General features: G+C 43.4%; 2 protein-coding genes across 2 annotated transcripts; both read right to left on the reverse strand.

Moving 5' to 3' along the window:
• Window positions 1-33: 33 nt before the first annotated feature.
• On the reverse strand, window positions 34-168 carry LOC139084753 (uncharacterized). Its single transcript, XM_070629156.1, has one exon. It carries the CDS (start codon window positions 166-168, stop codon window positions 34-36), a length of 135 nt encoding a protein of 44 aa, XP_070485257.1.
• A 4,894-nt stretch (window positions 169-5,062) lies between these two features.
• Window positions 5,063-25,495, reverse strand: VPS33A (VPS33A core subunit of CORVET and HOPS complexes). Its single transcript, XM_008507930.2, has 13 exons — window positions 25,083-25,495; window positions 23,482-23,547; window positions 22,907-23,034; window positions 21,825-22,011; window positions 16,040-16,156; window positions 14,909-15,083; window positions 13,843-14,036; window positions 12,487-12,613; window positions 11,499-11,566; window positions 10,625-10,762; window positions 8,422-8,559; window positions 6,021-6,189; window positions 5,063-5,637 (listed from the first exon to the last, which is right to left on the reverse strand). The coding sequence occupies exons 1-13, from the start codon at window positions 25,182-25,184 to the stop codon at window positions 5,456-5,458; spliced, it is 1,791 nt and encodes a 596-aa protein (XP_008506152.1). The 5' UTR covers window positions 25,185-25,495; the 3' UTR covers window positions 5,063-5,455.
• Between the last annotated feature and the right edge of the window lie 719 nt (window positions 25,496-26,214).

Below are 26,214 nucleotides of genomic sequence, written 5' to 3' on the forward strand. Positions count from 1 at the left end.
CGGGCGGGGCGGGGAGCCGGGCCGGCGGCGCTGTCACTTCAGCACCAGGAAGTAGGTGGTCCAGCCGGCCAGCAGCAGCGCCCCGATGAGCACCGTGTAGCTGAGGAGCACGAAGGCCAGCAGCTCCCGCAGCAGCTGCAGCACGTGGATGGTGGACGAGGCCGGCATCGCGCTGTGCCGGAGGCCCGAGAACCTGTGGGCCAGGGGCGCCGGGGAGACCCTGAGCAAGCCCAGAGGACGGTCCCCTCCCGTGCCCAGCCTCCATCGGACACTGAGCCAGGCCCTGTCGGAGGCAGTGCGGATACAGGGACTAGGCTAGGTCCTGGCCCTCAAAAGAGTAAACACACTTTCTCAAGGCTAAGGAAGCCCAAAGTGCTGATTTTCTCCATGACAACCATCTGGATGCTCTCTTTGCGTTTACACTATAGAATTCTTTTAAATCAAGTTCCCTTCATTCTTCAGCTTCTAACCTGAATCGGGCTTGGAAGGGGGAGAAGCCTGGCTGTGCGCAGCCCCGGCTGCGGCGTTAGTCTTCATCCCCAGCCCTCTCCTCCCATCCACCTCCTGCATTTTTAATGCTGTGAGTGCTGCTAATGGGCTGGTGGAGTAAAGCTTTCTTTTCCCATCACTTAAGCTGCAGCCCCAGCTGTCAGTGCTGCTTGGGAGGGGAAGAGAAGAGAAGACCCATTTGGGGAGGGGGAAGGCAGCAGGCCCTCACCGCAGCTCCTCTGTGATTCCCCTGCCCCAAGGGTCGTTAAAACGCAGTTTGAGAATCTTTGCTTTGTGGTCCAGCCTGCTTGCCCTTCTGGCCCGCCAGGATTGCAGGAGTGCCAAGAGGTGCGTATGAATTTGATTCTGGGCTCATCTCCTGCCCCATCGTGCTCTTGTGCATCTGCTCCAGCCCTGCTATCTCCCTCCACAGGCGGAATCAGATGGTAACAATCACAAACCAGCTCTTTACCTCCAGTGCTGTGCCGCCCAGCAAGTCCCCTCAGTGCCAGCCACTAGCTTCCCTCTCTCCCCGTTTCACTCACTCAGCAAAGTTTCCACAACTCCACCGCGAGGCAGCTCTGCGGTTCCTCCCCTGTCTGCTGTCCGAAGGTAGGCTTGAGTGCACTTCAGCGATCTCGGCAGAGCTGAGGGATTTTCAGGCAGCAGCTGCACTCGACAACTAGGTGTGGTCTGGAGACCAATCACAATCTCCGTGTGGTCCCTGAGCTCTCAGGGAGCTGCGCACAGGCGATCCCAGGCCAGGCGGGGCACTGGCAACCCTGCCCGCCCTCCGCCTGTGTCACCACCACAGCCCACAGGGCTCCGAGGATGCCTGCAAAGCTCCTGACTTAGATGGGCTGAGCATCTCAGCAGTCCACTAGGGGGTATTTCATGCCCCTTCTTGTCTTGCTTTTCTAAACACTGCAGGTGGGATATAGTCCAAATCCTTTCATAGAAAACTCACACTGAGAGCAGTCCCATCCTACTCTGAGTCTCAGAAGAACCACTGTACAAATGGTACTCACTTATGACCACCCAACTAAAGTAAAATCTCATCTTAGAAAACACGCAAGTGTGAGCATGCGTGTGTGTGAGAGCCAGGAGCTCCTGGTGCTTGATTCTAATTTACAGAATTTAGCAGTTTAAAGACTCATTATAGGGGCCAGCCGGTGGCACAGTGGTTAAGTTCACATGTTCCGCTTCAGCAGCCTGGGGTTTGCTGGTTCGGATCCTGGGAGTGGACCTACGCTCACCGTTTGTCAAGCCATGCTGTGGCAGGTGCCCCACATATAAAATAGAGGAAGATGGGCACGGATGTTAGCTCAGGGCTAGTCTTCCTCAGCAAAAAGAGGAGGACTGGCGGCAGATGTTAGCTCAGGGCTAATCTTCCTCAAAAAAATAAATAAATAAAAAATAAAGACTCATTAGACAGTCACCTTCCCAATGCACCCAGTTCCAATTTCAGCTCCTCCAAATGTGAGGCAAAAAGAGCCAGTTGGGATTTCAGCAAATAAAGAACAGACCCCTTCTCAGATGTAACAATGAAGGAAAAGAAAGCACAAAGTTTATGCTGTTCTGCTTATTTTGCTTTTCACAGTAGTTTGTAAAGACTGTTTTGACCTTTAAAAAGGCAGGCAGTGTGGACATCAACCCTTTTATCAACATCATCATCTAGAAACAAATGGCTCTTTAATTTGATCAGGATCTCTTATTATCAAATCACTGCCCCGGCCGCAGCCTGACTGAAAACAGGAGCAGAACATTATCAAGCTGCTCAGGAAGCCAGTGAGTAGTAATTGCTCCCCCAGAGAATTGGTCATCTGAAGGGCTTCTGTGTCCTGCCTAGTCACAGGAACGAGAGCATGGCTGAGATTTATACCCTCATCCCACACCAAAGTAACAGATGAAAACCAGCAGCTGTTCCAATAGGCCCGATCTGTTTCACTCCCATCCTTCAAAGGTATGTCTCAAGGAGTTCAGCGTTCGAGCCTTTGCGGCTTCTGGTCGCCACCCAGTGTGGAATATCTTACAGCACTGGACTAACTGAAGCTAAGAAACACTATGTCGCTTGAAGTTTATATGCATTCACACAGAAATAAGAGAATCTGAGGATATTTACATTACTGCCTTTTTCTTCAATTGCTGGACGAAAAAAAGGCATCATTTTCTATAGTGTGTCACCACTAAACCCTATGACTGAATATAATCCATGAGGCTCTGGAGCTTAACTCATGGTCTGTTCAGAATCCATAATCTATGTGATGTCTGCGTTTCTATGTCCTGCCATCTTTATCATGGCCTCTCTTCCTGTCTGTTTTACTCAGTTTGTTTTGATATTTTTTAAAAAAGTATTTCTTCTTGGATTCAACTGTGACAAATATAAATGATTCCTCTTGCTGACGGGCCAGTCTTTAACAGGGAAGTGAGAATAAGAGACAAACCAGCACGTGAAGACTAATCTTTTTTTTTTTTTGAGGAAGATTAGCCCTGAGCTAACATCTGCTGCCAATCCTCCTCTTTTTGCTGAGGAAGACTGGCCCTGAGCTAACATCCATGCCCATCTTCCTCTACCTCAGCATGGCTTGCCAAGCGGTGCCATGTCCGCACCCGGGATCTGAACCAGCGAACCCCGGGCCGCCAAAACGGAACATGCGCACTTAACCACTGCGCCACCGAGCCAGCCCCAATGATGATTAATCTTAATCCATCTCCAGTGAGGGCAGAGCTACAGCTGACAACCACATGGAGACCCCTTCCCAGTCCTCAAGAATCAGATTTGCTATTTTTAATCCTCCTCCTTTTCACCATTACTTTCTTGCTCCACAGTTATAGTGCAAATACTTATTTCTCTGTTGGCTAAAATTCAAAAGTGTACAGTAAGACACAAAACAGTGCCTATGTAGACTTCTTTATCTACACAGACTTCTTTTTAACGGGACCTCTGGTGTAGCAGAACTGTCTACCCAACCAGACAAAAGTCCAGACATGATGTAAACAATCCACCCTCTCCAAGAATAAATGTACCATTCACATGCCCTTTCTCAGTAAGGGCACACTCCTTTGAACAAAGCCTGCTTCAAGTATTAAATGAACTTACACAAAGGTGTACAATATATAATTATCCACCACTTTCTATTTGCATACAAATGAAGCAATTGATGTTTTTCAGTCTTCTGCTGAATGCATTTTTAGGAGCTTACCTAACTGCTCTGAGCAAGCAAGTATAGAGTCACGAGTGAAGGCAGACATATGAGACACAACTGAGTATCTGTTCATGGGACAAAAACCCCAGCCAAGAGGACTTGACTGGACTTGAATCAAATCCCATGAGACAAAAACACTGAGGGACAAGGTGGATTTCATTTTCTAAAGCAGCTGAGGCTGACAACTGCTGGGGCTAGAAGGTATAAGCTAATCTCCTTGGGATAACAAGTACTTGAACAAGGATTTCTAAAACAGGAATAGTTTTAAGACATTTCCAAATACTGAATGCCAAACCAAATTAAATCCACGAGAAGAAAATCTTTTAAGTATTACCTCTTCTACTGCTCATTCTTATATTAAAGAGATTTTTTTAAAATATAGAATTTCTCCTTCACTCATAACATGCAATGTGCTAAAAGAATTCCACTAATGAAAAAAAGTGAGGTAAAAGCATGTATGGGTACTAACTAACAATAGAAACCACAGCTGGGGAGGGATGCTGACTTGGTCCCCCAGCGAAGAGGGGGATCAGCTAATTTTGCTGGAGACTTGGGCAAGAGCTGCGAAGCCGTCAATGTGGTCCCCTTCTTGGCCTTAACTCCTCCAGATGCTGGGATGGAGCAGGAGGGAGATCTCCAACTTCTCTACCAACGCCCATGCTCCTCTCTCCCACAGCCTAGCAGGCTTCTGCAGGAGTAGCAGCAGCTATGGCGGCTGTACTCCAAGATCACTGATGAGTCGCTCCACTGAGGTTACCAGACCAGGGACTGAAAGAGAGCTGGGTGTTTCATGCACAACAAATGCAAGAGGCTGAGTATGGAGTGGCTGCAGAGTGCTACAGAAGTACATGTGGCAGTTACCAGGGAGATGGCGTTGCAAGATGCCAAAGAAGCAAGAGTCGCCACTGCTCACAGTGGGACCAGCTGGATATTGGGGCCCACAATGGGCAGGGAAGAAAACTGAAACCTTGATGGAGGCATCTACCACTGAAATGTCTTGGAGTTAACAACATGCGCACTAAGAAAGTGTCTTCAAATGGTTAAATTCTCAGGAAGCTTCTCCCCGATTTTTATATTCCTCAATGTAAAAAGCCCTTCACAAGTACGGGACCCACAGAGATTTAGCTGATCAGATGATAAACTTTGTTTTGGCGAAAGAAGCTCCCACAAACCTCTTGCTTTATAGAAGCAGAGGAATCAAAACTTGCCTTAATGGTCCAGTAAGAGAAAGACTGGTGACACCAAATATAATGTGCCATACTTGCAGGAATAAGAAATCTCAACTCAGTGACAATATTAGCTCTAGCCCCCAACACTTAACCACTGCCCTAGGCATGACGTGCCTTCAAGAAACGCAGCACTACTCATTAGGGGCGGGGCTTTCCACTTTTATTTTCATTTTTACCTCCTCAGTCCCTGCTTCCTTATTTTAAGAACTGGTCCCATCTGTGCAGCTGTACAGATTATCCATCCTCACTATCCTTAATATATTTCCAGAGGTTTCTAATGAAGATCCTGAGCTTAGAACATTAAAAACTAGTGTTTCTTTTATCCAGGTCGATTCTCTTCTATTCTTCTTTCTTCAAAAAATTAGGAACACAAAAGAGAAGCAGAAAGGGAAAGTAGTATAACTTAAGAAGCTGATCCCAAAGTAAGTTCTGTTTCTTGTTACTCCTCTGTGGGGTTGCACTTCCTTCCAGCAACTTCTTCAAAGGTGCAGTTTATTCTGCAGTTCACTTGTTAAGTCTATTCTGAATGCCCTAGAAAGGTTTTTCCATGAGAGACTCTATCCAGCTGGCCCCGTTCATTAGTTTAGTGGTGGCAATTACATATTCTGTACCTCCATCTTCCAACTGGGAGAGAAACCGCAGGGCAGCAATTTCAGCAAAAGTTACACCCCCAAGGAAAAATATCAGAGTGATTCGGTTTTCTCCTGGTTGACCTAAAATTCAAACATTTCAGAATTAAGAATTATTTATTATTGATGCTTCTCTTCTCACCTCTGAAAAAATGGCATCATTCATAAGTAAAAAAGTCAAATGTGTCTTGATACAGACAGCTCATTTGAAACTCAGGAACATGATTTTGATCTCAACGTTTTTTCCAACTATTGAGATCCTCAACACAGAGTTTGAAAGCTGCTACTCCTGAGGGAATGATGAGTTCTAGTGCTTAGAATATAATTAGCAACTAACAAAAGAGGTAGATTGGCCTCTGACTCCTAAGTACTTTACAAATGTATTTTACAAAGCAATTGCATAATACCTGAAAACCACACTAACAGTACACAATTAATTATCTGTAGACACCTGGCTGTAGACTTACGTTTCTTTTGCAGTCCCGTGGGCAACGGCTGCCGTTCTTCAAAGTGGGGCCCTGGAAGTATGCGGAGAACTTCCTCAATGCTCCGCCAGCCAGGCCGGGAAAGCAGCTGGGCCAGTCGCACACTGAGAGGGGCATAGCCACTGTACACATAGGATATGTCCGTGGGATTCTGTTAAATAAATAAAGAAAAAAAGCCTACAGATATAGAGACTCAGAGCCACCTAACTGTGGCCTTTTGGGTAATCCAAAATTATTTGATTTGGCTTTGAAAGCAGAAACACAACTTCCCCCAATACCTTGCTCTAATCCACCGTAGGTGGGCTCTATTCTTAGCAGTCAGAGGTTCACTTTCAACTCAAATCCTAAAAAGCCACTCAAAGCATCTCTAGGTACTGAAGATGAAAAATCGTTACTTGGTTCAGCAAGAAACTTCTTGGAGGGTAACTTGGCACTCTCTAGCTGAGTAACAAGTACGTAACACCTCGAACCCTGCAGTTCTACTTCTAGGCATTTATCCTACAGAGGGGCCCGTACACCAGGGAAGAAGAGACCAAAGCACAAACATATTAACTACAACACTGTATGTACCAGCAAAAGACCGGAAACAACCTGAATTTCTATCAAGAGAAATCTGTTAAATCATAAAATAAGGTATATCTGCAAAACCACTATGTAGCAATTAAAAAGGACTTAAAAAAATGAGGTAGGTCATAGAAGGATCTTCAAGACACAGCGTTAAGCAGTGGATGGGGTGGGGAAAGGCAGGGCAGAACAGTGAGGAGAGCTGAACTAATAACTTGTTTACATTGTAGAACACAGAAATTGAGAACATCTATATTCCCAGTGGGGAAAAATAATCTGATTTTGCTATTCATAGACAAGACTGTTTAATTATGTTTTTGTTGCAAGAGGCAGCCGAATAAAGTCCCTTATGAAGAACCAAAAAAGAAAATAAGAGAAAGAAAGGGCCGGCCCCGTGGCCGAGTGGTTAAGTTGGCGTGCTCCGCTGCAGGCAGCCCAGTGTTTCACTGGTTCGAATCCTGGGCGCGGACATGGCACTGCTCATCGAGCCACGCTGAGGCAGCGTCCCACAGGCCACAACTAGAAGGACCCACAACGGAGAATATATAACTATGTACCAGGGGGCTTTGGGGAGAAAAAGGAAAAAATAAAATCTTTAAAAAAAAAAAAGAGAGAAAGAAATTTAGAAAGATTGGAATAAACAATAAATGGAAGGCAAAGTACACCCAACTTTGGAGACAATGGCATTGAGTATGTACCATTTACGTAAAAATGCCTGAATATACATAAAATCTTTCTGGAAGGACAGAAAAAAAACGGGTTACAATGGTTGCCTCGGAGGGGAAATTGGGATTAGATGTGGAAGTAAACTTATTTTTCACTGTATCAACTTAAAAACAAATTTGCCTGTTATTTTACCCTCAAAATGAGTTTATTTGGGAATAACCAAAACAGAATTGCAATTTGGGATGGGCATGCTATGTTGAACCACAGGCAAATGTGAAAAACAAAGGAGGGGAGCTGCTTTTACAGAGAAAAAGGGGGAGAGGGAGAGGCTGTTCTAAAGGCAAGCCCACTGGGGGAGAGTAGCAGCCCAGGCGGCCACAGGTGCCTTCCTTCGGCAGTTTTACGTCCTGTCAAAGATGCAAGCTTACCGTCTCTTCCTGTTTGGTCTAATTGACAACGTATGGTAGGGCATGAGAGCTCTCCCTACAGGCCTTCCCAACTCCAATTTACTTGCGGTTTCTTTTAGCATTTCACAACTGTCTGGCTTACATTCTGACTTTTTAACATGTGCTGGATATTCTCCAGATCCTCCCGGCCCTTGTCCTCAGCGCTCTGTGCCCAGGGGGCAAACCTGCAGACTCCACACCTGCGCACTCCCATGCCCTCTGTTTGGGTTTGGCCAGTGGGAGGCACTAGAAGGAAAACTGCAGAGCGAGCAGCAGCGTGAGGTCAGAGTTCATTGCCCTGGCTTTCTCTCCGTGACACTGCTGGAGGTTGGCTGCATCTCTCAACCAGAGACCTCGCATCCCTCGTCTTATCAGATGGCATCTCCACTCAGCTCTTCTCTCCAGGTTCTGGAACAGCTCCCTCTCCGCGCCCTTAGGCCTTGGCTGGGAAGGCTCCTCGCTGCACTGCCTCTCACTGACCCACCTCCACATCTTCAAGAAACTCTCCTCAAACTATCCAGTGTGACAGCACCCTCTGTTTCCTGCTGGGATTCTGATGGATACAACAGATGAATACACTACTTTTTCAAAAACATTAGAAAATTGTTTTTTGAAAGCAAGGCAGATGTGTAGATCAAGTAGCATATATTGTCAAAATAAACCATTAACCAGTAACTACACTGAGTTAAAGCGCAGGAGTGTCTTACTTGTTCATTTACATCATCCATCCAGAGGCGTAATGTCTTCCGGATCGTTGGGTAATTGTTTCTGCCCCCCAACTGTGGTTTCAGCAGGCCAGCCTTCTCAAGGTTGTGTAAGGTCAATATGTGCTCATAGCCGTACGTCTGCAAGAGAAGTCGTCTGGCCTTGATGTCAGATCAGGAAAAGGGTTTCTGCAACTTCCAAAACAGAGCACTTGCAACGCATCAATTCGGTCTGTGCTCCAGGGCACGTGACCAAAGTCCAGGCCACGACTCTCCAGGGGCACAGGGGCTGCGCGGAGGACAAAGCCTGCCCTAAACTGCTTGCCCATCACATTATTCCAGCTAAGTGTTTCAAAGAGATTTTAAATTCTTCCTTTAAAGTCAGAATTTGTGGACCTAATTTAAAGTGAACATCAAATAAATTATAGCATATTTTTATATGGGATATAATTAGCTATAAAAAAAAGAATGAGGGGCCAGCCCGGTGGTGCAGCAGTTAACTGTGGATGTTCCGCTTCAGTGGCTCGGGGGTTTCAGTGGATTGGTTCAGATCCCGGGTTCAGACATGGCACTGCCTGGCAAGCCATGCTGTGGCAGGTGTCCCACATATAAAGTAGAGGAAGATGGGCATGGATGTTAGCTCAGGGCCAGTCTTCCTCAGCAAAAAAAGAAAAAAAAAAAGATTGGCAGAAGATGTTAGCTCAGGGATGATCTTCCTCAAAAAAAAATATGAGGCAGATCCATACATCCTGATAAGAAAGATCTTCTAGATATATTTCTAAGGACAAAATAGTATAATAATAATATGTATAGTAGGATTTTATTTCTGTTAAAAAAAGATCTAGTAGATAATAACAACAGCAGCCAACACAATACAGTACTGTCTAGGTGGGGGCACTGTTCTGTTCTAAGCACTTTACCTACATTAACTCAGTCACCTTTATTCTAACCCCATGAGGTAGATATTAACTCCATTTTATTTTATTTTATTTGTTTATTTATTTATTTTGAGGATGATTAGCCCTGAGCTAACATCCGCCACCAATCCTCTTTTTTTTTTTTTTTTGCTGAGGAAGATTGGCCCTGAGCTAACATCCACACCCACTTTCCTCTACTTTATATGTGGGACGCCTGCCACAGCATGGCTTGATAAGTGATGCATAGGTCCACACCTGAGACCAAATCAGCGAAACCCAGGCTGCCAAAGCAGAGCGTGCGAACTTAACTGCTGAGCGATCAGACTGGCCCCTACCTCCATTTTACAGAGAAGTTTAAATAACATGCCCAAGGTCATGCAGCTCCTGAATAATAGAGCTGCGCCTTGGACGCAGCCTGTCTCGCCCCACAGTCTGCGTATGTAAACGTTCTTTGCATGTAAATGCAAACCAGGGAATCTGGAAGCATACACACCAAACGGCGACACTGGATCCATCCAGGGAGGGAAACGGGGTGCAAGCGGGGCGCAGGGACACTCACGTTTTGTGCAGTACACTTCTGTTTTATTTGAATCTTATATGATGAGAATGTGTGTGTTATGTGGGTAATTTTTAACAAGGCAAAAAACCCTCAAAACTGAATGAACATTTAGTTTTAACAATAATGTACTTAACTGTGACTGATAATAACAATAAATAAATACTGCTGGAGATGCTTTTAAACAGAGAGGAGAACTTTTAAAGTAATAGTGGGCTTTTCTTTATTACAAAGTAACACAGGCTTAATTTAAGTAAGTCTGCTAAGAAATTATCAGAAATTTGCAAGAAGTACCCTTCCTCCATGGAACACTGTCTGGTTAAGAGCATGGGCGCTAGACACCAACAGCCTGGGTTTTAGTGCTGGCTCTGCTACTTGTTAGCTGGGAGACCTTGGCCAAGTCACATAACTACTCTGTGCCTCAGTTTTTTCATCCATAGAATGGCGATGATAACAGTATCTAAGTCACAGGGCTGCAGCGAGGATTAAACAAATAAATACATATAAACCTCTTCCAACAGAGCCTGGCACAGGGTACACACTAAGTAAATGTTAGCTACTGTTATTATTATGCAAACACAGTCAACAATGATCAGTACCAAAGAGGATCCCTCTAAGTGTCAAAAAATTTACAAGACAGTGGAAACAATCCGCCAAAACAGAAGCTTTGGGAAGTACTTTTTTAAAAGATGTTTTCCCCCTTGGCAAATTAGTAATTTAAAAATATACTGACCTGGAGAATTTCCCTTTTGTAATAATCCAAAACTTTTTGTTTGAGTCCACTGTTGCACACGGACTGGAGGCAAACTAGTCTTAACACCTTGATGAGGGGGTGCTTTTGGGCAATACACTCCTCAACGTAACTGTTGACCTGCAACAGAGCAGACACGCAGACCAGCGTCTGGTTTGGGACCTACAGAACTTGATCGTTACTATTAGTTTTCAACGTCAATAAGGGAGATGTGTGGGAGAATGGTTCATTCCTTTCTCACATTCCCTAACCGCTTCCAAAGTAGGTCGTCCGGCCCCTACCACACGCACCCCGGTCACCACACAAACACACAATAATTGGGAGCACAAGGCCGGCAAGGACACACTCAGGCAATACAAGCCTGTCCGGACTCATAAGTCTCCATGGACAACCTCCTGAGAGGCTGCTGCACGTCTGGGGCACGTGAGACCTAGTCCACCCGAAAAACAGCAGAACTTAGCAGCAGAAAGTAAAAGGAAATTTTTTAGAAGACAGGAACTTTTATAAATTGAATAATTTTAAATTTATTAATAGAGGTGGACATGTATGGAATTATATGGCCAATTCTCTCAGAAAGCAAATACCTTAATTTATCTATTACAGCCCTTAAAGATCTTTGATGCCACGGGCTGGGTCTCACCTCTCTGTGTATGACAGCAAGTGCCCTGCATAGAGTAATGTTAAATATCCATTACTTGATAAAATCTATATTTTCACAATTTGCATTTACTCTTAAAAATATTTTCTTAAAAATATTTAGGCAAAACATAGGAATCAAACCAATTACTTTTCTAGCTATAATTTATGTTTGACAAATTATCAATTATTAGTTAGAATAGGTTTATTGTTCACATACCTTATCAGTGTCTATTCCAGACATAAACTCCTGCTCCACTGTTAATTTATCAAAGAAGTCTTCAGAAGCTAAAATGTAATGAGCACGTTTGCAACTTAGAAATTAAATGAACATTAACGCTTTTATACACAGAGCATGATTAAGAAACAAGACATGCAAAAAAGCAAGCAAACAAAACGTTCAAGTTGTCACCTGAAAAGAATCTTCTGAGAAACAGAGAAAACACCTCAACCCTGTACTCCTGATTACATCTGTATATAGTTGACTACTGTACCCCTTTGCTGTCCATAGGACTCAAAGACAGATCTCACGAATTTTTCCTCAGGATCAATGAAAGCTAATTTCCCAAGAGCATTTCACTTTGATCAACAGATTCAACCCAGTTTCACTTGATTTCCACTTCTATAACGTGAAAACAAAGGACTGATTTTCCAAGCCTGTGTTTACGATTCAAAGCATCCTTTATAAAACAGGGCACTGACCTATCTCCTACTCAGCTTTTACAGCCTGTGTTTTAAGGAATGAACTCGTCTCTGGTTTAATACACATCTTCCAAGCTCTTTCAAAATATTCAACTGCACTCTCTACACCAATCCTGCAGAAAGTTTTCGAGGGAAAAACAAAAACTAAAACACATCACGTTACTCTAATTAACTAATCCTAAACAATGGGAAAAGAAACTAGACAAAAAGAATTAACCACCTCGTATTATGGTGGCGCACTTACGGAAGAATTATTTCTTCTTACTGATAGTCCAAATATTTTGTCATATGATTATATTATTTTAATAATGAAAAAGAATGAGTTAACCACAAATGGAACATTTTTAACTATGAATATGCATGTATTTAATTAATATTGAGGATAATATACAATATTAAAGTAGAGCTGACTTTCCCATGAAGTGTCCTGGTGCCAAAGACCACGGCGTCAGACAGCATGGGCAGGTCAGCCCCAGATGAACACAGTCACCCCACAGGATACTCACTAGTAACATCTTTGATTAACTCTGCGATCGAGGTATGGTTTGCAAGGGAGCCTCTTGCTGCCTGCATGTGGGGCAGCTGGGAAACGAACTGCTTGATCTCCCCAACTGTCTTAGCGTTGTGCCTTTCCTGAAACGGGGAAAAGAGCAGAACCATCCAGCAGGGAAGATTCTTTTTTTAAGTGCTCTGTTCTTCGTGTTATTCAGAAGACATTTAATTTACATTAACGCGAAAGAAAGAATGGAGTACAAATCAATCAGGTCAAACCCACCTCCAACGTTACATAGAAAAACAGAAAGGAGAGACTTCACGGTCCTGTTTACTGCGTTAGCACTTCTCTCGAGAGCAGAGGCCTGCGGCCTTCTCTTCCTACGCACCAGCTTATACTGTGATCAGTATTTTGTGGGCATCTGAGTATTTGTGGGGGACAGTATTAGGTAAACCACAAAAATTTCTGAGTAAAAAATGAAAACATCATGTTAAGAGGGGAACATAACCAGCAAAAAATTCCCTCTGTAACAGAAAAAAATCCTTTCTTACTGCTGAACCTCAATCTTGAATATTGTCTAAGAACAAAGTGAAACTTGCTTGCTTAGTGATGAGAAAATATTTTTTGCAAAATTTAATCCAAAAGTAACTTCAGAAATATGAAAATCAATTAGTGAATATAATTCCTAAAAAGATGAAATCTGGTAATACCTACTCAATGAAAAATTAGTTTTCAAAAAATTCTCCCAATTTATATTTCCAAAGTCTAAATATTCAGAACTAATCATCTTAATGAATTCCCATGTTTCAAAAACAAGCTGAACCAGGAATAAACCAGAGCCCGGGCTGGAAGAGGCAGGAAGGTGATAATGAAGCTGCCCATTTAAAAGCTCTGGGCTGTGGGGATTTCACCGTCATTATCACCCGCCCCGTGTGCAGGGCTCCCCTGCCACCAGCACGGTGGCTGAACTTGGAGCTTTCACCCCAAAGTTCACTGCAAGTTCTATTACAGAGGATCTTTCATTTAGAGTACAGCTGGCTTCCTTTTAAGTGAGGTAGGAAAAAATTTAAAAGAAGAAAGTAAACAATTGTTTATGAGTGAAGCTTGTAAACTGTGAACACTGCCCCCCACACCCCCCAAAAAGGAGAAAAATTTAACACAACATCTTTTCTCGTGGGTCTGGGAAAAAGTTTAAAAAGAAACCCTGGGGTCCTCCAGTAGCTGACTTGGCGGTTTCTTAGGATGAGAAAGGCGCAAGTGTACTGAAGCCCTGCTCTGTGGCTGCATCTTTTTGGACCTCCGACACTCCTCGGGGGTGGGCGGTCAGGCCTGTGACCCAGGGCAGGAGGATGACAACCGGCCGTCTCACCTCAAAGGCTGCAGAGATCACCTTCGCTTTCTTGCTGAGCACAGAGCCCACTGCATTGAAGTTTTTATCTCGGATCTCAGCGTACAGCTCCTCTGCAGAATTCAGCTGAAGCTTCTTTGCTTCTGTGGGAAGATCCTTACCACCATCGCCCTGTTTCTTGGGTGCAAATTTCTCTGGAGGTAATTTCACATAACCTGAACAACAATGAAGGGAACCAGCACTTGTGTGTGTGTCCTACGGACCCAATGGAGTGCCCAGGCATGAAGCAGAAGTCCCCAATTCAGGAGAGAACATAAGCCAGCTTTAGGAAAAAAAGGAGTACAGCACTGAGCTTTCGGTTTTTCCATGATCAAAGTACACTTTGATTATAAATAAATCAATCAGGGTTATCATTAAAAATTTCTCAAATTTTAAATGCTGACAGAAAAAAACATGAAGTGGGCTCAAACCAAATACGTCTGTGACCTCTGACCTAACAATCTGTCAAGGCTGAACCCGAGCAGGCCTCCCCGCAGGTCCTCCATCTACTGTCCCCGACCTCCCGTATCAGCCTTTCCCCCAGAATAAGTCCCACCTGTGCCCTCTGCTGTGGCAAGCTGGTCGCCTCCTCATTCCTTCTTTCATCATGCTGCCTGCCCCTGGCCAGCACGGCCTCTAAGCTCTCCCCTCTTTCCCAACCCAGTACAAATGCCACCTCCTGCACAAGCTCTGCTGAGCGACCACCAGCCATGAGCACCTGTATTCTCCAAACTACAGTGCTACTTGCATTTAACCCCTGGCCTCTGCTCACAGGGACAAGCACAGTCCTGCAACTACCCATCCGGCCGGCCCTCACGTGACCAAGAGCAGTTTGCTTGGCCGTCGTCTAACCCTAGTGTCTGAAAGTCCAGGTCAGTATTTTTATGTTTTCAGATATTCTTTGATTTATATGCAAAGGAAGCGCCTCCTAAAAAAAGGACCCTTTATCACTTCTCGGCCTTGTGGCTAAGATCAAGTGTAAAAAAATCAGCTTTTGGATATTTTTATCAGACTATCTATTAGTAAAAGTAGATGTCACTTTACTTACTGTTCTGAATGCCATAAATTTCATCAATGAGTCCTTCGTATGTAAGCTGAGTGGCAAGAGGCGTTAATAAATCCACATTTCGATCGAGCAACAAGAGATTATCAAAAACAGGAAATATCGAATTTTGGCTTCCCGTAAATTCTCTCTTCATCCTGATCATCATATTGGCCACTTGCTGGAAACAAAACATTTGATCAAGAGGGACCCTCCTGGGAATTAGTAGATTTTAAAATTCAGCTAAAAACAGAAAGACAATCAAAAAAAGTGAAAAAGGGAGAAAAACTGCAAGAGTGAGATTGGTAAGAAATAAGCAGCTACAGAAAAGTATTTGCTGTTGGCCACCCACCTATTCCAGCACTTACACTTTGGCCAATGGCAACCGCTATTTCTCAATGAGGCGTAAAACCAGAGACAGTCTGTTTTTGCTGTTCATAGCAGTTCTGTCTATAAAGTCGCCATGAATACTGAACTAGCAAATACTGAGCCTCTGCTCCCAGGGGAAATACAGGGTTCAGTTCCTGCGAGCCTCCGCTCACAACATTTTTGTCAACTGATCAATATATAACCTGGTTTTACGTGTGCTTCTGTTTAAAGACGCCTTATTCAACATATACTGTTGATTCATCCACACCAAACTCATGGCCAACAGCACCATCACTCGTGCCTGAGGGCAGCGCATCTAACACAGGTATTTTCTCCCTAAGGTCCTCACAGCCTCCCTGTGCTGGGGAATGCTAGGCAGCGCTTCAGCACTATGCTTGGGGGTCATTTTAAACAGCAAAATCACCAAGAAATAGCACAAAAGTGAAAAAAATGTGTCATTAAGTGGTGTATGGCACCATATAGTGGCAAAAAGGACATTTGTTTACAGTGTGAGAGCTGAGACAGGAAGGCAGAGCGTCACCTTGTTCTACTTCAACTGGGAACATGCACATTAGAGAAGTCAAATTTTTTGCCCCTCTGGGCCTTCTGCGAAACTCAGAACATCAATTTTGGGGTTACAAATAAACTGTAGCAAGTAGGCAAATTCACAGTAAAAAGCATTGACTGCCTGTTTGTAAACAGCTTCCCCTCCCCATCTGGGCACCGGGGGCCCCTTTCCTCACCACCAGAGACACCTGCGTTTCTCACCCGGGCGCACTCTCCTTTCCCAAAGATCTGGGGGATCGTGCCGTACAGAGCCTGCAGGGTCATCAGCCCCTTGGCTGCATGGTAGAGGCTCGTCTGGTCACTCTCCAGGTAGCACTCCTGTGGGGAGGAAGGGCCGGTTACTGTCAGGCCAGGGTCATCTGGTGCCGCGCAGGGGCCCGCCTCTGTCTGTCCTTGGAATTCGGGATTCCTGGCACTGGGATTCCACCTTGCAGGGGAAGCTGGGGACTGGAGGCCATTTTACAAAGCTGCTGTTTGGCACTCAAGGCCACGAGGCCCACGGCTCTGCTGCAGGGGTGTGGCCGTGGAAGCAATTCTGCCAGGGCAGACCCCTTTGGAAGAAAAGTGCTCACCAGACATGCTAGCTCTTGAATAAACTACTTATTAATAAAGACTCACACAGGGAATGGGTGCTCTCAGTTCCTATGTGAGTGTAAACTTTGGTAGGGCCACATGCTAATACCCACAAATCGCACATATTCTTTGACCCCAAAGTCCCAGATGACTACACAACAGAATACTTTGCGGTTTTTACAAACATGAGGCAGATTTTCATATCTACTGACAACAAATAAATGCTCTAACACCTGGAGAAATGAAAAGGGGTAGCTGAACAATCTTTAGAATGTGATCTCATTTTCGGAAAATATATTTTACTTTACAAAATACACAAGGTATATTTTGTAAAGTATACAAAAATATAGTTTTTTATATTGAAAAAAGAGCCCCAAAAAACTCCCACACACATGCAAAAGCAGCTAGGAAGTGAGCGGAGACGCGATCAGTTTTGACACTGGTTAGTGAGAGCACAGGTTCTAGACTCAGGTTGCGTCCATCTGAAGCCCAGCCGTGTCACTTCCCAACTGGTCCCAAGGCCCCACCCAACGTGTCTCTAGCCTCCAAAGCCAGGAGTGAGGGGATACTGGAGGGGTTAAGGAAGAGAGGGGGGGCTCTCGTGCACTCTGCCCGGGTGGGGGAAGGAGGGCTATCTCCAGGAGGACACTGTGAGGAGTGTTTAGTTATTACTGAAAGCCCTGTCGGACGGCTCTTCCAAGTCTGGTGTACTTTAACATTTCACTGAATATGACAGGCCAAAATCAAGAATGTCGGAAGACACACTTTCTGGCAAAATTACTTAAAACTCCTGATAGGAGGAGAGCTAAGATGAAAATTTGAGAAAAAAAAATATTAGGGAATATGTCTCAAAATAGCATTCATATTTTTTGATTTAAAAAGTTCTATCATTGGGGCCGGCCCGGTGGCGTAATGGTTACATTTGTGCGCTCTGCTTCGGTGGCCCGGGGTTCGCTGGTTCGGATCCCGGGTGCGGACACGGCACTGCTTATCAAGCCATGCTGTGGCAGGCATCTCTCATACAAAGTAGAGGAGGATGGGCATGGATGTTAGTTCAGGGTCAGTCTTCCTCAGCAAAAAGAAGAGGATTGGTGGCAGATGTTAGTTCAGGGCTAATCTCCCCCCTCCACCAAAAAGTTGTATTACTATAAAGACATTTCTTTTATAATTCCACCTTTTCAAAAAAGTTTAAAAGTTAACAGATATTAACGCTGAATTTTTTGCTCTAACATAAGTGGTAGTGGGGTGGCTATTTGTATTAATATTCCAACTCTATTCTGTGCTTGTGGAATTCCACATGGTATTTCAAGCCATGAGGACATTTTGCGAGGGACAAATGCTAACGCCCATTAACATTTAAATACACATATTTTCTGACCTCAAAGTCCCACATGCCTACACAATAGAATACCTTGCAGTTTTTACAAAGGAGATAGATTTTATATACACTGATTTTTATATATACAAATGAAGGCCACAACATGTTAAGCAGTGTTATTGAGCATTCAACTGGCTGAACTCTAATTCCCTTATTGGTACAGTAAGATGATGGAGAAGATCATAATCATATCCTAAAGCACAGAAAGATCCACATGTTCCTCCTGATGACCCAAACCACTAAATTATGCTCATTGCTTAGAATAACATAAATAAGTAAAATTAGATCGACTTCATCAGAAACTGGGGTTGGATTTAACATTAGGTAGAACTATTAGCTTTACCATCCAGGCAAAGTCCTTGATTTCTAAAACAGAAGCTTAAGTGAACAAAGCCAAGGGCTTAAAGTTCTCAGCAGAAAAGAATTCTGTCCTTTTTTGCAAATCCTCAATTAAACAAACAGGAAATCTCTCCTCTGGACAGGTTTTGTCATGCCCGGACAAGTTTTCCTCAGCTGGTACCAATTCATATTAATTACATGATGTGAATTAATTATATGTAGTTATAATTATAGATACATGATAAAGTGAATACAGCAAAATGTTAATTCCAGAATCTAAGTGATGGGTATACGGCTGTTCACTGTACAATTCTTCCAACTTTTCTGTATGTTGGAAATTTTTCATATAAAATGTTGGGGGCAGGGCTGGCCCTGTGGCTGAGTGGTTAAGTTCGTGCGCTCCACTTTGGTGGCCTGGGGTTTTGCCAGTTTGGATCCCAGACGCAGACACGGCACCACTCCCCAGGCCATGCTGAGGCGGCCACCCCCCAGAGCACAACCAGAAGGATGTACAGCTGAAATATACAACTATGTACTGGGGGGCTTTGGGGAGAAGAAGAAAAAAAAGAAGATTGGCAACTGTTGTTAGCTCAGGTGCTAATCTTAAAAAAAATAAAAATAAAAAATAAAATCAAACGTTCTGAGGGGAAGTCTATATCTCATTGGATGAGGTGTAGTGTAAGCAAACAATGGGAACATGGTAAAAAAGAGCCAAGAAACTCTCTTGAGTATAAAAGTAATCAGTGGTGCCTCTGAGGTCTCCCCCAGTTTAACTCTTTTAAGCTGGTGATCACTGTAACAACACACTGGGGAAGAAAAAACTGCAAATAATTTTTTGTACACCAGTGGCGCTCAAATGTTCTGCAGACCAGCAGCATCAGCGTGACAAACCCGTAAGTCAAACGAAATACAGATAAACGTGATTACATTAAGAAAAGACAAATGGCAAAAACTACTACAAGCAAAGTCAAAAGACAAATGTCAAAGAGGGGTAAAGAACACCCTACAGATCCAGGGCCCATATGCACAATACCTATGTACGAGATAATTCACACAGCACTGCCTCCAACAGGACAAGATGAAAAACAACGAACTATTCTTCAAAAGGGGGGGCGATTTAATAAATTATGAAAAATAAATTATGGTACATCCAAACAATGGAACACTACGCAGCTTCAACGAGACTAAAGCAGCATTTTCATATTTGGTAGAAAATGACTCCAAGATATATTAAGAGAATAAAGCAAGATATCAACGCTTTTTGGTGTATGCTACCATTCGAATAAAAGTGGGGAGGGTATTATATATACTATGAGCTGTAGCTGCATGAAGCATCTCTGAAAAAATAAAAAGAATTAGTAATAGCGACTGCATGTGGCAGGGAACTGGCAGTCTGAGAACTGGGTGATGAGTGGCTTTTCACTCTGTACCCTTTCTTAACTCAAAGAAACTTACCATGTGCACAGATTATGTTTAAAACATTTTCAAATTATTTTCTAAAGATAAAGTAACATTCTTAGGAGAGAAAGTGCTCTTTGAAATAAAGATGGTAAATAAAACAAATGCATAAAACTACATTTGCAAAAAACCTTTCAGAGCTGGAGAACAAAGGTATGCACATTCACTAATAAACTTATACTGAAAATAATCAGTAGGGAAAAATACTGCTGGAACAACTGGCTACCCATATGGAAAAAATCAATTAGTCCCCTACCTCATAACACACACTTCCCAACAAATACACAATTCAAGCTGGATTAAAGACCTGAATATGAAAAGCAAAACTTTAAAACTTTTAAAGGAAAATATAAGATTTTCTATGTCTTCAGGATGGAGAAGGATTTATAAAGACTCAAAAAACTGAAAGAAGGGGCCGGGCCCATGGCTGAGTGGTTAAGTTCATGTGCTCCGCTTTGGTGGCCCAGGGTTTCGCCAGTTCGAATCCTGGGCGCAGACATGGCACCGCTCATCAAGCCATGCTGAGGTGGTGTCTCACATGCCATAACTAGAAGGACCTACAACTAAAATATATACAACTATGTACCAGGGGGCTTTGGGGAGAAAAACGAAAAATAAAATTAAAAAAAAAACTGATATATTTAATTACTTTAAGTTGGAGGGACTCACACGTCCCAATTTCAAAGCTTACTACAGAGTTACAGAAATCAAAACAGTGTGTGTGCTACTGGCATAAAGACAGACATACTGATCAATGGAATAGAACTGACACACCAGAAATAAACACTTACATTTATGGACAATTGATTTTCGACAAGGGTACCAAGCCAATTCAATGAGGAAAATACAGTCTTTCAGCAAATGATGCTGGAACAAAGAGATAGCCACATGCAAAGAATGAAGTTGGACCTCTACCTCTCATCAGAGAAACATGAACTCAAAATGGGTTAAAGACCTAAAGATTAAAATCACAGAACTCTGAGGAAAACATAGGAGTAAATTTACGACCTTGGGTTAGGCAATGATTTCTTAGATATGACACCAAAAGCACAAGCAACAAGAGAAAAAAACAGATGAACTGAACTTCATCAAAACTAAAAACTTTTGTATATCGAAGGATACCACTTTCACCAAGAAAGTGAAAAGAACCCAAAGAATGGGAGAAAATATTTCCAAATCAGATATTGGGACTTGCATCCAGAATATATTAAGAATTCTTACAACTCTTATAATGAAAAGATATCTATCCCAATTTAAAAAATGCACATGGAGGGGCTGGCCCCGTGGCCGAGTGGTTAAGTTCACGCGCTCCACTGCAGGCGGCCCAGTGTTTCGTTGGTTCGAATCCTGGGCGCGGACATGGCACTGCTCATCAAACCATGCTGAGGCAGCATCCCACATGCCACAACTAGAAGGACCCACAATGAAGAATATACAACTATGCACCGGGGGGCTTTGGAGAGAAAAAGGAAAAAAATAAAATCTTTTAAAAAAACAAACAAACCCCCCCCCCCCCAAAAATGCACATTGATCTGAATAGACATTTCTTTAAAAGAAGACCTAAAAATGGCCAATAAGCACATGAAAAGGTGATCAATACCATTAGTCACTAGAAAAAATGCAAATCAAAACCACAGTGAGATAATACTTCATACCCACTAGGATGGTGAAATTAAAAAACACACAGACAATAACAAGCGTTGATGGGGATGTAAGGCCGGAACCCTCATGCACTGCCAGTGGGAGTATAAAGTGGTGCCATCACTGTGGAATACGGTTTCTCAAAATGTTAAACATACAGTCATCAAACGACCCAGCAATTCCACTCCTGGATATGGCTTAGAGAAATGAAACATATATATACACGAAAACTTGTATGAACGTTCACAGCATCATGACAGGCATATAGCAGAAAGTCATCAGTTGTTCAACACAGATAAATGAGAAACAAAATGTGGGCTATCATTACAATGGAATACTATTTGGCCATAAAAATGAATGAAGTACAGACACCTGCTACAATATGGATGAACCTTGAAAACATTATGCTAAGAAAGAGGCCAGACAGAAAAGATCACATTTTATATGATTTCATTGATAAGAAACCTCCAGAGTAGGCAAATCCACACAGACTCCAATAGACTAGTGATTGCCAGTGGCTGGGGACGATGCTAATAGACACTCATAAATTTGGCAAAAGCTAAAGTCTGACATTAAAAAAGAAAATGTCAAACTTACTTTGAACGCACCCTCCGATTCCATGGATAACAGATCCCCATCAAATGGAATGAGATCTAAGCTGTACTCCTCCCTATGAATAAAGGATCCCAAAACACCCAGATCCTTCAACCGCTGTTCGCACAATAAGCTACGTCGTGGCACAAACAAAATATGGAAATCTCTTGCTGGGCCACGTCTGTCTTCACTGCAAAAGAAGTAACATTTGTTAGCTTATGAGCTCTCTAGAGTCACAGACTATTTCGCTTAGTTTATCTCTACAGCCTAGCCCACTGCCTGGCACACAGGAGGCACTAAATAAATGCTGGTTACATAAACATATGCATATTGACTTTCAGACCCAAATTGTTACAGTTGCTTCCTTGCTCTCTTTTTTCCCCTGACAAGAAAGAAGCACTGATTCATAGTCAGTATTTTTAGATGCACTTTCTAGCTTTCTCTTAAACCATTTATGTGGCATCAAAGCTCTCAGGTTTATTTCAGCAGGAAATCTGTGTCTTATTGAAAACAAATAGTTCTTTAATCAAACCAGTGCAGTGATAGAGAGTCTTATACTAAAAATGAAAGATCGCTCTTGACTCCCACCTCTACTCTCCTTGAAAGTGAACTTCCCTAAATAGCCCATATGCTTTTAAGATTTTAGGGGCCACAGCAATCAACTGTACCACAGAGTGCAGACTGGGCTGAGAGAACTTCCTCTATAGATTGGATGCTGTGTTAAATTTTAATCAGCTCTTACTTATTTTGCTTATGAAATTCAAGCACACTAAATTCAATATATTGAAAAAATAACCATTAGAGGCTTTGTTTTTTTAATTAGAGTCCTTTCTACTGAAAAAGGCCCATACTTTTAGCTGTCCTGAAAGAATGCGGTCATATGATGACTCCCCCTCTCAAACTGTTTTAACAACTTCACAAGTTTCCCACGCTCCCTCTTGTATTCTTTCACGCCTGTCCCCGTTTTCCAAAAGATCACTTTCCAATGCACTGGCAGGAGAAGGGGTTGCAATGAGGACCTTAGTACAGTAAAACCATTAGAAGGACCAACCTCTTTTGCCCCACACATAAGCTCTGAGAGATACCTGAGCACATTTTCAGCAATTATATCCATCAATTCTAGCCTGGGTCTGACAAAAAAAATAATATTCTTGACATCAGCTGCTGGCAAACGACTTCCTTTAAGTGTAAACATTTTTTCCACTTCATGTTCCTAGGTAAACACATACACAAAAGGTTAACAAGAAATCTGAAACGTACCTATTAGATCCAGACTCAGACATCATAAACACTCCCAGTCAAATGCACTTTATTTTCAAAATTTAGATCCCCCGAAGCCAACCGTATAAAGGACAAAGTTTCAGGATGAAGTCACTGCTATTGCATTTGAATTCAAATGACTCTCACAGGATGAACTATCAAAGACACTAGGTAACAGGGAAATAATGCAACGCTAGTAATTTCTCTACGGTTAGGATCAGTATAGAACACCGGCCAAAGGACTACTGTACACAAAATGACAGTCACGCATTAGTAACAGTGTTTATAAAGACCCAAAAGCTTTGCAAACCAATTACTCAGGAGGAAATGTGAAATCCTACTGTTATTGCTAAAGTACAGAATTATTAATCCCTGAACAAAACTCAAAGAGCTCATTTACCTTCAGTAGCGAATACTGTGCAATCAGGCCAAACGGTCCTGTGAGGTACTCGTCCCAAACTATTGCCTATAAGAGGGGAGAAATATTCTCTTATTATGGTTAATATCAGGAATTTCAACAACATCAACAGAAAATAGCAGTCATATGTAGTAGGAATATTTGCTTCAAACTCTGAATTAACAAAAAGTTTAATTGGCTCTGACCACATTCATACCCTACGGGTCTAAAGAAAAAGAGCATCAGGGGCAACTGATGGTCATGGGAAAGTTAAGACTTAATCATCGTCCTAAACAGAAAGAAGGAACTGTGGTTTCTTGTGTATCAGAGTCATGGTATTATTATGTTGAACCATATGGAAACTGCCAATGGCAATAGTTCAAGCTAGTATTTTATATATAAGTATCATATAATCCAACTATATAATACTAAAACCTCTGATAGAGGTATTAAAAATCTTATTTCAACAGGAATTTTAAGTAACATGTCCAAGGTCATGCAGGGACCTTGGACACTATATACAGTATAAGGGAGTCAGGATTCCAGCCTAGGACTTAAGGACCCCACAAGTCATTGCTCTGGGCCACTATGAGTATTTCACCGCTAAACTCCAGGGACATTTCTTTTTCTTTCTTTTTCAAACTGAAATTTTTGTTGAGATAACTGTAGATTAACATTCAGTTGTAAGAAATAATACAGAGAGATCTCTTGTACACTTTGCCCAGTTTCACCTAATGGTAATATTTTGCAAAACTATAAGACAATATTACAACTAGGATATTAATCCAATCCACGATCTTATTCAGATTTCAGCTCATTTCTAGAGCTTGAACTGGACACCTCGGACTCAGCCTGCCTCCTTCTCTCAATGGCTGCCAGCACTCACTCTACCTCTTGGGGTTCTATTCTTTCTAAGATTGATTCCTGAGTTTCCCCAGTTCTTTTCTCTTCCGACTTGTACTGCCAGATACTTAGGGGGACTGATAAAACCTAAGGCGAGAGGGGAGAGGTAACGCCACTTAAAAGAAATCCTATAAAGTCTCTGATCTACAGTTTCAGACTCAATTGTGAGCTGGGTGCTAGTAAACATCTAACAGGAAGAGCAATCCTATTTTAGGAAGGTCACGTTGAAACCTCAAACAACAACTGCTCTTATAATTCGTGTGAGCAGCAGGCTGTAAGGTGTTGGTTGCTTCACAGTCTTTCGAAGGTACGATTTGTAAAGTCAAGTACGATCGTTGTAGTGAATGGACACCGGAATCTCTACGTCCTTAGGCCAGGCCCGCCTCACTCGTCCCAGTGTCTCAGGGGGCTCCAGACCTGCTCCTCTGCACCTAAAGGGCGCCTGACAAGCCCGTTCACGACGGGCTGAGATATACGGTGGCTTACTTTGCTGCCATAAAACAATCGTGATGCCATGCCGACTCCAGGCTGTACGACTCAGGCCGCACCAGCCGGCCCTCTCCCCGCCTCATCGTTCCCGCCTGCTCGCCTCCCTGGAAGCCCCAGGCGACCTCGTACACCGGGGGCTCAGGCGGTCAGGGACGGGATTAGGCCAGACCGGACAGGGCTTGAGAGCAGTGTCGCCGCATCCTGTCCCTCACCTTGCTTCCCGCGCACTTGTCCAGGAATTCGCGCAGCTCGCGACGCACCGCCTCACGCAGCACGTTCAGGTTCACTCGCCCGTAGGACAGGTGCGCCGCCATGTTGCCCCTCGCCCCCTTTCCCCCCTAATCCAACCGTGCCCGCTTCCCCCAACGCAAGGCCCAGGAACGCGGTCACGTGACGGCGAGATCACGTGACCAGGGCCGCGGACAGCACGCCAAACCCGGAAACCGGAATCGGCCGGCGTGTGCCGGGCTCTTTTCTGGCCCTAGCGCCCGCCGCCTTCCTCCACCGCGTGGGTTCCGACGGCCCCATCCAGACCCTGCCTCAGTCCGGGGTCGCTGGGCGCTGAGACTTGAGTTTGAAGACGGAGGCTGGGTCCTACTCGTGCCGTTTAAAAATCGCGACTTTCTTCTTAGCAGCAAGCGTACTCGCTGTAAAATGGTAACCTGAACCTAAACTTGAGTGGCAATCTCTTAAATTATAGCAATCAAAAGCTCCTTCGCTTTGCTCTTTTGGTTTGTGGGCTAAACTTTACAAAACGGCCAGTAGCGGAGGGAACCTTGAGTACTTGTCTGTTCAGCTCTTTCTAGTAAACTTTCACTGCGACATGGTATTTCACACAAATACTAGCCGATGGGGAACCCAGGTCCCGCCAGTTGCTTCATCAGAAAATTCGCGTGTGAGTTGTGAGGATTAAAGAGGATGTAATTCACATGGTGCAATTCCTATAGAAAGCTTAGCAGGGTCCCTGGAACTTAACTGTTCAATAAATGATACCTATTGCTTTAGGATGACATATGGGTTTCCATACTTTGAGGTGGAAGTTGGCTAATTGGGATCGGGTGAAAGACGCTGAAAATGTTTCGTCTTCGAGCGCATGGCTCCCGTCAGTCTGTCATAACACTTTACGTTATGAAGAAGGGACTCGCTAAGCAATTACCATGGGGTCTGAGTAAAAAGCGGAATTTGGGGATGCAGAAAAGCAATCATACAATTATACATACTTCCACTCTCAAGTTTATGATTCCATCAAAGACATTTTAAAATAACTTGTTTTCACTCATGCAGACTGTTCTGTGCCATTTCTCAAACCGGTTTTCACAGGGATTCTCTACCTGTATCACAAAT

Source organism: Equus przewalskii, chromosome 7, assembly GCF_037783145.1.
Source record: "Equus przewalskii isolate Varuska chromosome 7, EquPr2, whole genome shotgun sequence".
Taxonomy (NCBI): Eukaryota; Metazoa; Chordata; class Mammalia; order Perissodactyla; family Equidae; genus Equus; species Equus przewalskii.

Bases quoted from the DNA above. Each gene is read 5' to 3' on its own strand.
- LOC139084753 (XM_070629156.1), bottom strand. From the start codon at position 168: ATGCCGGCCTCGTCCACCATCCACGTGCTGCAGCTGCTGCGGGAGCTG.
- VPS33A (XM_008507930.2), bottom strand. From the start codon at position 25,184: ATGGCGGCGCACCTGTCCTACGGGCGAGTGAACCTGAACGTGCTGCGT. The intron at 12,614-13,842 runs GTGAGACGGCCG...TCCCCGTTTCAG, and splicing joins TGATCTCTGCAGCCTTTGAG to GAAAGGCACAACGCTAAGAC. The intron at 8,560-10,624 runs GTCAGTATATTT...CTTCTCTTGCAG, and splicing joins ACAAAAGGGAAATTCTCCAG to ACGTACGGCTATGAGCACAT.